The sequence below is a fragment of the Watersipora subatra genome, chromosome 1, assembly GCF_963576615.1.
Source record: "Watersipora subatra chromosome 1, tzWatSuba1.1, whole genome shotgun sequence".
In the NCBI taxonomy this organism is placed as follows: Eukaryota; Metazoa; Bryozoa; class Gymnolaemata; order Cheilostomatida; family Watersiporidae; genus Watersipora; species Watersipora subatra.
Window position 1 is genome coordinate 52,823,833 of NC_088708.1, and position 12,679 is coordinate 52,836,511.

Genomic DNA, 12,679 nt, shown 5'->3' on the forward strand with positions numbered 1-12,679 from the left:
TTAGGTCGTGGGCTGTATGACGGGAATTTCTAGTTAATATTTATGCTGGTTTTACAAACTCCCCAAAACTGTATAAAATGCATCATGTAACAAAAAAAATTGCTGGCAACAAGGAGATAGATGTTAAAACCGTGTTTCCAACTGATCGCGATAACAATTATCAAACATTTTGATAAACGCTCTTGAAACTTATTCTGCATTTTCCACTACTACTCAAACATACTGGCTGTGTAGCCTTACAATCCTTACCATATATCAGCTCCTCTTCCATATCCATTTCCATTGATAACCTCTGGAGACATCCAATATGGAGTTCCTATCACAGTTTTTATTCCATCTGATAGGGTTTCCCCTTTGAGTGTTTTGATATTGAGCAATCGTTTGGAGGCACCAAAGTCTGTGAGTTTAACGTTGCCATTGCTGTCTCGCAGGATATTGGCACCTGTTAGAGGCAAAAGATTTTTTTAGCCATTAAGTTTTTTTTATTTTTCCAATCCACAAAAACAAGCTTACATAATTTACATCTACTCATACACACTACAGACCCATACAACGTGAGAGATTGTCATGAGTAATAACTACCATATATGAAGAATTATCTATTGCATCATTAGGGCTCCTGAGTAGTGTAATAGTATCATGCTTGCTTATGAATCTGATACCCTTAGTTCAATAACCATGTGGGGCACATTTTTATCGCTCTTAGCATGGCTGCGGGCAGACGGAGACCGCTCTTATTATAGTATGGATTGCATCTGACACATGGTTGTTTGTTAAATTTTAACTGGCTACAGCTAGGACAAACCTAAACATATATACAATTCTCAATTCGCAAGATGAGCCGTAGTACTTACAGCTTCAGTGACCATGCATATTAAACCCTAGCTAAAAGCTAATCTAACATAATTTATGCGTTCCTGGAGCAATTTGTTTCAAATTTCTTGGCTTTAAACAACAATTTAAGTTCAACTCTGAGCTGTATCAAATGTCATGAAAAACTACTTTAATAAAAAGCCATAGTTGTTTGCTCAAAAAGAAGTAAACTCCTATTGAAAATACAAACTCACCTACTTTATTATTGACTTTATAGCAAAAAAAGCCTACCGTAAGTCCTTATGCTCAAGCCGCGCGGCTTGTTTTTGGACGCGGCTCTGGTTCAAGGTCATAGGCCGCGGCTAAAGCCAAGTTTTTAAAACTTACGTGAGGCTTAGGGCGGCCTCTCGATAAATGCGGTCTCTGCTCAGTTCCGCGCTATAACCATAGAATCGCAGTCATGATACACTTTTATGTACTGGATTTTGGCAACCTACTCGTTTATTTTCAAGGTCATGTTTATGGAATACTTTAGACTAAAGAAGAATTTATCGCTAATGTTTAACTCACCACAGTCATAGGTTATTAAAACCATTCCATTCTTGACCGGCATCTTTCCATAAACTTGAAGCCCTCTAACAGGGCAATAAAAATCTAGCTGAGGCATGGCAAGTAAGTTCTTGATGCAAGGGTTTAGGAATTTTAATTCGAACTTGGAAGTAAAAGAGAATTATTTTCACATGTACTGATGTAGCCTGTTTTCTTATTCAAGAGGACGGGGGTATAGCGAAACCCTTCTCAACACTCTTGCTCCCGAAAGGGTCAAGGACGACAAAACCTCAGTCATTAGCCGCGGTCTGCGGGCATACGCGGCTTGTTGGAGGATTATTCTTTCGTGAGTCATCTGGTTTTGAGCACAAGCCGCGTGGCTTGAGCACGAGGACTTACGGTACATTAATTGGACCCCAAAGTTGTTTTAAAAAAATAACATTGTGTATCAAATATTAATAATTTTTTATTAATTTATTTAGTTAATTATTAATTCAATAATTTCTAAATGATATTGAGAAGAGTGGTATGTAGGCCTACCTTTGATGCCTCGATGTACCATATATTGTTCATGTAAATATGAGACACCCTCGAGTATGTGAATGGTGCACTTAATAATAATGTAATGATTTTGAGTAGACTGGTATGTACCTTTGATGTCTCGATGTACAATATATTGTTCATGTAGATATGAGACACCCTCAAGTATCTGTATGGTGTACTTAATAATAATGTAATGAATTTGAGTAGACTGGTATGTACCTTTGATGTCTCGATGTACAATATATTGTTCATGTAGATATGAGACACCCTCAAGTATCTGTATGGTGTACTTGCGGGTAACGACCTCTGTTAAAGCACCATATGAGTTAAGTTCATCCTTGACCGAGCCACCAGGCATGTACTCAATAAAGATGGAGAGAGTATTCTGTATTGTGTCAGCACCCATGTACTGCACTATACGTTCGTGGTGCAGGTTCTTGAGCAACAATATCTCACTCTCCAAAGCCCGCACTTCCTGTTAATATACAAGCATCAGATCAGAACGACAGTCAGATGTAATTGCTAAGTTGGCCTTATTAATATGTCAGAACTTCTATTCACAATTTGAGATCCTAAGGCTAAACCTAACCATACTCTATTTTCTCAACACCACTTTTAACTTTCACAACACCGCTTTTATGGTTACAAAAAAAATATTGCAAACCGAGTGCCACTAACAGCTGCTGCGTATTGAAGTTCAGCCAGTTGATTCGTTGCTGTTTGCTCGGCGCCAGAACCAATCAACGTGTGAAAACAAAACAGAGTAAAAAATTTAACTTTGGCATCAACTTTGGAAAAGACAATTAAATGAGTAAAATACTCAAAGTTGAAACATGCCTACATAAAACCAACTGTAAGGTCAAATTTTATATTATGCAAAATAGCAGCTTTTTTGTCGAAGTAGCTAAGAGCTCGCAAAGGCTGTTAATATACATAGTGTGACCCCAGTTAACAAGCAAAACTGACATGTTTATTAACTAAATTAAATGTATGTTCCAATCTAACCAGTTTACAGATTGTCAATGGAAGTCATTTAAAGATGACTTCAAAATTAGCCAGTATACATGTAGAAAGTTCAGCAAGAATAACAAACTTTGCAAACGCTGCAGCTTTCAATTTTCAGCAAGTCAGCAAATTAATATCCTACCGGACCCAAATATTGGTCCGGTTAGGATAGAAATTTGGATATCAGGATATTAAATCTGGTTTCCTAACCAAACAGTTAAAGTAAAGATTATATAAATAGCTACCATAGTTATTAGGATCACAAATTCCCTACTCATTTAGAAATTTTCTGTCAACATCTTATGCACGAAAGTGTAAAGGCAATTGTAACAATGTTTGTGGTACTGAGAGGTTCTAGCCTACTTTCTTTACGTTGTGATCAACTCTATTCTAGGAAACAGTAACGGATGGCATCAGAACTTTAATATACACAAGCAAGCTTGTCTTTCATAGTTACAATGGATAGCACTAATGATCATTTGTGCCACTTCTAACCATATAGGAATTTTTCTCTAACTATTAACAAAAGTTTGAACAATGAACGATGTTGAGAGGATTTTAGGGAGATTGAGACCATATATTGCTTACGCATATATATAAACTTAGTTTTACATTCGAACCAAACATTGGAAAAGCCAGACTTTTGAAAAGCTAATACAAGGATAATTATGATAAAAAAAGGGTGAACCTCTTGTACAAAACACTCATCGCCTTAATTGTACAGAGCTGCTGGTCGAATGACGTGTACTAAAACTACTGTAACCGGTGCTGAAACACCTGATTAGTTAATATTTATGGCTAAGAAAAGAATATAATTTCCTTGTGGAAAAAACCTTAGTAATTGTTGGTACACTTGAAAAATTCTGACACTGTATGCATGGCTTGTGACTTTATATCCACACGGTGGAAGAATTCTGATAGCTTAATTCACCAGCTCGTTTCACAAAAAAAGACTAGAAACTTCCAGCAACATGACAGTGAGGTGGAACAGCGTTAGTACGTAAATGGAAAGCTTGTCATGCTGGTTTTATATATCTTTATAATATATAAAGAGAACGATAACCAATTATGCATGTTTCAATGACTGCAAATGATTGCGACATGGTTTCAGTTTCTCAGAGAGAACAATTTCAAAGCGACTGCAAGTCGAGCGTAAAGGCGAGTTACAATCTCTTCCTATGAAGCAGTTGGCAAATCTAATAAGTGTTTAGAGCTGAAACTTTGAAAAATAAGAATGTCTCCCTCTGCTAAGTAAACTATTTCTAACAGTGACAACAGCTTCAAAAGTACAAAATAAATTGTCATCATCTAATTCCCTTATCTGATCATGTTCATTAATCTATCGATCTCAACCATACTAATTCTATGTTTAGCATGAGAAATAAACATTTTTTAGCTCAGCCTAAATTGAAAATAGTTTCTAGAAATAAACACTGTCTAATCATAGACCTAGACACCATAGACTTGAGCATTGCTCCTATATCAGCTGCAAGACCCTGTTCAAGAAAGCATCGAGTGTGATTCACTTGTGAATCACACACCGACTCTTGCAATCATCACTCGCGGCCAACAACAGTATTTGGAGTGCTGGTCCCCATTTCATTGCAATGTTCCGGTGAGCCTCTCACCGGTGCTTGCGGCCTAGATGAGGACCAGTGCTTGCGGCCTAGATGGGGACCAGCCTCAACAACCTATTCACTACTCATTCTTTACCCCTGATACTATTTGAGAAGCACTAGTATGAGCTGGTTATCAGTATATATCTGATAAGGAATCCTATAAAATGCAAACCTTCATACGAAAAGAAGGCCTTGGACATAAATTGTTTAAAATTAATAGTAAAATTGCTATGAAGACATCGTTGAACACTAGACCGCTTGGTGACACAGAAGAAACTTCCCTTTTACTTCCTTATAGCTCAAGGCAGAGTACTCTACCTTGGATACTTGAGAGTCTACAGTTCCGAGGTTGACCTGTTTGACGGCCAGCTCTCGGCCTGTGTCCGCGTCATAGCAAAGATAAACGCAACCAAAAGCCCCTGCACCCAGCTGCTTGCCACGCTTCCAGTTCTTTGGTTGCACAGGTGCTACAAGCATTGGCCATCAATAATAAAATTAAAATTATGTTTTATTAGAAATCTAATATTAATGAGATTGAATGCATACAATGCAGTAGTGTTAATAATATTTACCAACTTTTTTAAGTTAACGCTATGACTTATTTTCCTAAAAACCACAATGAAGAATTTGCTGTAACTTTGTGACAAGGGAGGACAACAGCTTCAGAATTAAATGGTCGTGAGTTGTTTCTGTTACGCTTAGCAGAAGTGTGCTAGACAACAAAACCATACACCTATCATTGCTATCAAAGTTATGGCAGTGTAGAAGATCAACATTTAAAAAAAACTTTTTATCCGAAGATGTAAGCTTTTGAAAGATATTTTCTTCAAAATTATATCTCTGGCTACAATTACCACAACATTGAATGTCTCAAAATTAAAAAATAAAGAATTTGGCAAAATAGAAAATAATTCTAAAGCAATAAAATTGACTACTGTTTTTAGAATGAAACTGCTAAATTTCAAAAATATTTTCAATGTGATATCAAAATTATTCCTGCTGAAGTTTTAGTGATTACAGAAATTCAATAAAAGCAAATAAAGAACGAATAAATCATATCGACTAGGACAATAAGGAGTGACCCATACAGAGAAATGCCGCACGACAGGAAATGCTCCACAATAGGAAGTGCTCCACAACAGAAAATGAAATGTGCCACAACAGGAAATGCTCCACAGCAGAAAATGCTTTATAACAGGAAATGCTCTATAAGTAGCCATAAGAGTAACTCGACAACTAACACTTACATTTGGGATTTTTCAAGTTTTTTAGGTAGGCTACAGCGGTGGTCTTCATGTTGTCATTCGTATCAAGGAAACCACTGCTGCTGGAGCTATTGCTAATATTTCCCGAGGATAGGGGTTTGTTCCACGACCCACTACCATTACTCAAATTGTCATTTGAAGGAATTTGTTGAAATGAGTTGCTGCCAGAGTTATCCCCGTTGTACATTCCGGGATTCAAGTTTGGTCTTTTATGCGATTGGCGAGGGAATGTCATAGAAGAAGCTGTAATGAATAGCAAAACCATCATTTATAACAACTCAACTACTCTATAGAAAAAACAGAATATTCAGATTTGGTGGGTACAGCTGACAACATCTTCTGGGAGAGGAGGGTGGGCGAAAGCGATGAGAAAAGGAGAAAAAAGGAGAAAAAAAGAAGGTAGAGAAAACGTGTTACATAAAAATGAAGAAATTAAATCCAACAAAATTGCATAACAAAATATTTCTCTAACCAATGCATATGCTATAATCTTGCTATGTGAAAATATGGTGAATACGTATATTTATTCTCACAAATATAATACCCATAGACACAAGCTAAAGAGCAGACAGATAGAACTCTATCAAGTGAGATAATCATACGACACGTATAGACGAAAGTAACTGATCACACGCAGTTATAACTACCAGAAATGAAGCCCATAAATAAGAAATAAATCAAATGAAGAAAATCATTAAATTAGTTAAAAGCTTTTCGGCAGGTAAACTCAGCGATTAGATGATGAAATGAATCACGGGGATAAAGCAACTTCAAACTGTCCGATCACGTGCAGAGTAATACGATATAATGGATTATAAAAAACGTTTGTTTGCGTTTCTACTTTTGACATTAATATGTGCCATCCATTGCCCTATAATATCCTGCGATCTACCAGCATGTTGGGCACATAACTATATAAAATTCATTTGCGCTGACAACATACAGCGGCTTGCTATAAGTTCTGAAGCGCTAACAAACCTTTAAGGTACTAAGGTTGTCCAGTATGAATAGCCAACCTTGAATAACTCCATTTTATTGGTATAATGGCATCATTATGTTAGCTCACACTTTTTCTAACCGACCTTTTCAACTCAGCCCTGACATTAGATTATACTTACTATTAACACGGATGGGAAAAAATTGAGAAAACGGCAGACACTTGGACAGCTGTCTTAAATGAAATTAGAAACAGCGATGACAAGCTATTCCTATTAAAATTTACATCTGTAAGGTTTGATTGTTCTTAGAATTACAGGTCAATTGGTTCAAAAAGAAATGAGAAAAAACAATCAGCTGGATGAAAGAAAGCTGTCAGCTAGCGATAGATGGCTGCGAACAGGGCAGCTTTGGCAAGATACATACAAAAGTAGACCAGGGGCAAAGCTTAGAATATTCTTGCGGTTGAAAAACAATGTAGATATAAATAACTCGAGGGATGACTAGCTGGCAACAAGCGCAAGATTGGCAAGTTGACATCTCCAGCAGAAAGGATGAGCAAAGTGCCTCCTAAGTTTTTGATTACAGCAAATGTTGTCTGTCGGTAGCCAGCTTATTCACTTGGCACATACCTCGATCCGATTCATGGATGTAGGCCGCCACATTCCTACGCGTTGGAAATGTTTCTCCATATTTCCTCTCACTCGGAGACGAGCTATGTCCGTGAATTTCGTAGCCAGAGTCCGACCGAATACTCATCCGTGAGGAAACATGTGAAAACTTACTGCAAACAACAACACAGTTCGATACACATATGAAACGAAAAATTGTAAATTACGAAACCTCAGTAGTACAGCTGCAAGGTAAAAAATTGAATGGTAATTTCCCTATGATAAACCGTCAAATATTTGAATAGTAAATCAGCTGAATTTAACTGGTGCAATAACAGTTTAAGGGTAATGCATAGACCTATTAACTACATCGTGGCTTTGCATTGCCCAGTCTAGCATAGTTAATAGGTCTTTGGGGTAATGTATGTTAACAACCAGTGCTGCAGTTGAAATTGGCTGCAACGGACAGTTACAAGAGTTGCAAACTCCTATCTGAGTTAGAAGCAGCAATGCCCGTTGCAACTGGTTGTAACAGACCAGTTACAACCAGTAACTGGTTCGCACGTTTACGGACCAGTAAATGTACTGTCTATACATTTACTGACTGTAAATGCACAGACAGTAAGCTGAAGCTCTCTAGTAATGACGGCTTCAACTTAAAGCACAGTTGAGCCAATACAAGCTTTTCCGGTCTTATCACAGTTGTATAGTGATAACTTAATGACAGTTCACCGCGCCAGCTAAATTCCCTTCTTTCTTACTTACCTCCCCCGCAGCACCTTATCAAGTTTTTCACTCCATCAGTTATTTATCACCGGCATTGCATCAGAGAATCAGAGAGTGCCAGATACCTCTCTCTTTAGTAGCATATTCAATACAGACATTTATCAAAAACAAACCTTCACCAGCAGTTATTTAAACAAACTAACAATGAACAGCAAAACAGTGTGTAATTCACCACACTTTCATCAGACATTAACATAAATTCGAAACAGAAAATTCACACAATGTCGTTGATAAAACTTGACCTGATATTTTGTTAATTAACTAACTAGAACTGCAGGAAAAATTAAAAGTTATAAAATTGTATTTAAACTAAGATAGCCAGGGTTCCACTTTTGCGATGCCTCTATGATTTTATATCATTTATCTTCTATCTTACGATAACCAAACCAACCGTTTCTATGTCAATCGTGAGCGAGAAAAGTTTGCCAAAGAACTATGGCGACACAATTCCATACTCAGAATGTAGCGATAATACGCAGTTCTTCAACTCATTGAATAACTACTCAGCAGACGGACTCTGACAAACTTAGTCCTTGAGAGTGAAGTTAAAATACTGACACTAAATTGGAAAATTAATTTAATGATCGATAACCTGTCACGGACTGCTTTAAATAAAGTACATCGACGCGAAAAAATTCCAAAAACTCCATAATTAAATATTTTGAAATTGTTGGTTTCCACGTGGGTCGTGGCACAGACTCACGCAGAAGCAATAACAGCGACACTCTGCAGGCTTTATGAACTCCCCTAACCGAGTGGAATACATACAATCCACAAACACATGGTCCTCGTTTATCTATAATATTAGGTGAGAAAAATGGAGAAGTTGTAGTGTAGCGGTTATAGTCCCGACTTATGATCAGTAAGTTGGTGGTTTGAGTTACAAAACAATCATTGGTGGTGTTAGGAAAGACATGCATCACAATTGTTCCTGTGCTACTCCAGAACAAGTCTGTAAACTGCCCTGAAAAGCCCTCAAGTTTTTTCACAAGGCTTTCATACCATAAACAAGCCGTGAGTTTTTAGTAGGTACGAAAAAAGGTCTTCAAGGCTTTGATATTTTAATGAAGTACATCCCTGGCCTGCAGCAGATTTATACTGAACAGGGTATGAAACAAACATTGAAACTGGTATAACATGCTATAAAAAAGTTGCTCCGATACTCTTGGACATGGAGATAAACTTAATTAAGCCTTAATTAGACATCACTTCCATTTTTTTAAAACAAGGTCACCCACTATTACTAATATTACCAAAACAAGGTCATCAGCTATTACTAATTTCACCAAAACAAGGTCACCTCCTATTACTATTATCACCAAAACAAGGTCACCCCCTATTACTAACATCACCAATACATCTTTGCAGCTGAGGATATTAATCAGTAGGAAACCAAATGCTTCAATAAATAAATAGTCTACATTTAATCAAAAACTTGCTACGATTTTTCATTAAAATGAAGCTATCAACGCTTTAACCCCGATATATCGAGTATGGAAAAAGCACTAAAATGTAAAATCGTGGGAGTTAGAGTTTGTATGCCAAGCGAAGACTGGTAGATTGAGACTATTAGCTTGGCATTTTAATAATGTCGTCATTTATTTGTCAATGGCAAATCGACAGCAATCACTCATAATTATTGAGAGCTTATCTGTAATTTCTAACAGACAAGAAATTTGTTTAGTTTAAGTAAAGAATCATCTGGTGAGATGATAAAAAAAGCAAAAAGACTCGCTAGCAATTAGGTTGAGCAGTGATTGACTGATTTTTTCACCCCAACTGGTTAGTGATAGTTTCTTGTTGATTATTAGAAAATCATTTGGTTTTTTCAATGTTTTAAATATTATGAATGGCAGAAAAGTTTGCCAGAGCTTTAGAAAGACAACAAATGCCAACAGATGCCATGAACCACGTGCTTATAGTTTTGTATCTGCAGACCTTATTTTTTGAAGCAAGATCATAAAATTACTAAATTCAATAAAACATTTTGTTTATTTCAAGTCAGAGTGAAGATAAGTCATACCAAACATCGTCAAATGTTACTGTTTGTTTCCGTCAAAAAACAGAGTACACGCGAGTGAATATTCGATGCCATGGAAATTGTTTTTTAGCTACAAAATTTGGATTGCTTTTAGAATCGACAATTACAATTCGAAGTCTGTTTCATGTCACAAATGCCAGTCAAATTTCCAAGGATTAATCACCATCTTCTTTTACCAGTCGACTCTTTCTACCACTCAGAGATTGACCAGGTTCAACGCCTTCATTTTATTGTGACAAATACATTTCCTGTCATTTAACAATTAGCATTTCCCAAATGCGCAATATCCATGATCACGTTCCTGAAACCGACCACTAAGACGTGAGGGTGTTTTACTGTTTTATCACATTTTGACTCGCAATAAGCTGCCATCTCGATCTCTCTAGTTACATACTTACTATTTATGTGAGGAGTCCGTATCGTCGTCTTCAGGAATAAACTCTCCATCGACACTGCTAGTTGTGGATCCCCTCGAGCCTGTCCGCCGGCCCATCGGAGTCGTACGGCTGAGAACAAGGTCCACATCTGTGAGCGTCCCTGGTGGAGGCGAAGGGCAACTAGCATTTCGACCGACATCCGAGATACCCTTTCAATAGAAATCAAGGGAACATTGCCCAAACAATGTCTTGGCAATAATAACAAAGTCTGGCCTATTCAAAAGATTATTCATATTTGGTGTGACCAGGTGCAGCGTGAGTAGTAGCTAGTAGCTATCATATTGAATAATAATAAGCGATAGATCGAAGGCATAATCGACTGGCCAATCACTCAATTTTGCAACTAACATAAAATGTAATACATATAACAAACTGACATTGACTCTAGCTCATCTCCTATACACTTTATGGCACATAGAAAAAACTGCTAGTTGTCACAAGAGAAAGTCATGAAGATTGCAAAGCTATGATGACAGTAAAGACGAGGGTTAACAAGTGCCCCGACAGTGTCGCATAAAAGACCATCTAGTAGTGCAACCAAAAGCCTGCTATAGCAAGTCATGAAATGTCAAGTATTATCTGAGTGTATTACAATGCTTTAAAAAGGCAAACAGGTGACACAAACAAGAAACCTAGAGTAAGTTACCAGATAAGAGTCTATGGCAGTGAAGACAAAGAGTACATTAACGACACTCATCAAGTACTGCTTTAAACTCCATCAATTAAACAAAAGAAATCTAATGAATATTACTGACATCAGCCTAAAGAAGGAATGCGTGTATCACATCATGGAAAGAAGGACATGCCTAGCAGTTGTTATCTTGCGAGTCCAGTGTTTAACTAACGGTTTGAATGCAAACTGAAGAAAATACTCAACAAACATTGCACAGCAACTACGCATGAACAAATAAGTGAAGGTAAAGCAACTCATTGTCGTAAGAACAAGACAAGTTAGCAGAAAATTGGTATCAACTACTTGTACGTATATAGCAAAACACACAGATGATCTCTCCTTTGTATATAACGGACAAACTAAAGCCTCAACAACATTCTTTTCTGCATTTGGATACATCAAAGAAACAAGCTTCCTGCATTTGACAAGACTTTATAAAATCATTGTTAGGCACAAAATGTGATTAGTTTACATTTCAATGTCATTGAAAAACCATTTGATGTCAACTGCTTAAAATCAATACTATTGTTTTTACTTCAACTCGTGAAACCAGGAAATGGAACACAATTTCAGTGCAGAGACTGAAGGGTTACCACTCAACTATGAATACAATCTCATATAGGTGTATTTTAACATTGAAATTAACCCAGGGTCATCTGAATAGCCCAATGTCTATCGACTAGCTATCTCTAAAGACTTAACAAATGAACAGACGCATTACAACAAATGAACACTTGTCCAAAGTAGCTCATTCTGAGTCACCATCAGCTATCAATCACAGATAAATCATGAAAGCAATAACCATATCCTGTCTAGGTGTCACAGAGTCGGTGAGAGCAGCCTACGCTTTCGGGCTATTATCATGGAAAGAGACGAGATGATCAAAGATGAACTAGCAGTACATAACGGGAATATAGTAACAAGCAATATAATCTGAGCTGAAGCTACTATTATACATGTAAGATTTGACAAGGAGTGTTTAGGTTCTAACAGTGTTCTTTGTACACAAAACTAGTTATTCACCATGTGCTATACACAAACATTACTATATGATTAGCTGAGTAGATGCTTCCGAATGAAGGATATATGCAGCAACTATCCGAGTTACGACCTACCCAACTTGCGCCCACCCATACTGACAACTAGACGCCGCAGATTCAATCTCACTCCTTGAGTGAATATCGTCGCGGAAACATCGGTAGGTTTTATAATGACTAGTGGACTGGTAGTCCCGTGCGCCGTGAGAGATTGCCATATGTAGTAAGTATGTGCACAGTTATTCCGTAATGCAGCAAGGTGGTTGAGTGGAGCAGTTGATAGTGCGCCTGGCTGCTAAGCCTAATAGCTGGGTATGATTCTTGTGTGATGCATCTTTTTCTAACCTCTAGAACATTTCTTCTA

The 12,679-nt window shown here is 37.3% G+C and overlaps 1 protein-coding gene across 1 annotated transcript in view; it reads right to left on the reverse strand.

The window, feature by feature from the left end:
• The window catches only part of LOC137400271 (mitogen-activated protein kinase kinase kinase 3-like), a 42,002-nt gene that overhangs the window by 2,513 nt on the left and 26,810 nt on the right, over nt 1-12,679 (reverse strand). Inside the window, exons 7-12 of the mRNA XM_068086602.1 lie at nt 10,567-10,754; nt 7,363-7,514; nt 5,777-6,037; nt 4,848-4,996; nt 2,125-2,380; nt 250-442 (exon numbers count right to left, since the gene is read on the reverse strand). Of these exons, the coding sequence (XP_067942703.1) occupies nt 250-442; nt 2,125-2,380; nt 4,848-4,996; nt 5,777-6,037; nt 7,363-7,514; nt 10,567-10,754 (1,199 nt within the window). The remainder of the gene's footprint in view (nt 1-249; nt 443-2,124; nt 2,381-4,847; nt 4,997-5,776; nt 6,038-7,362; nt 7,515-10,566; nt 10,755-12,679) is intronic.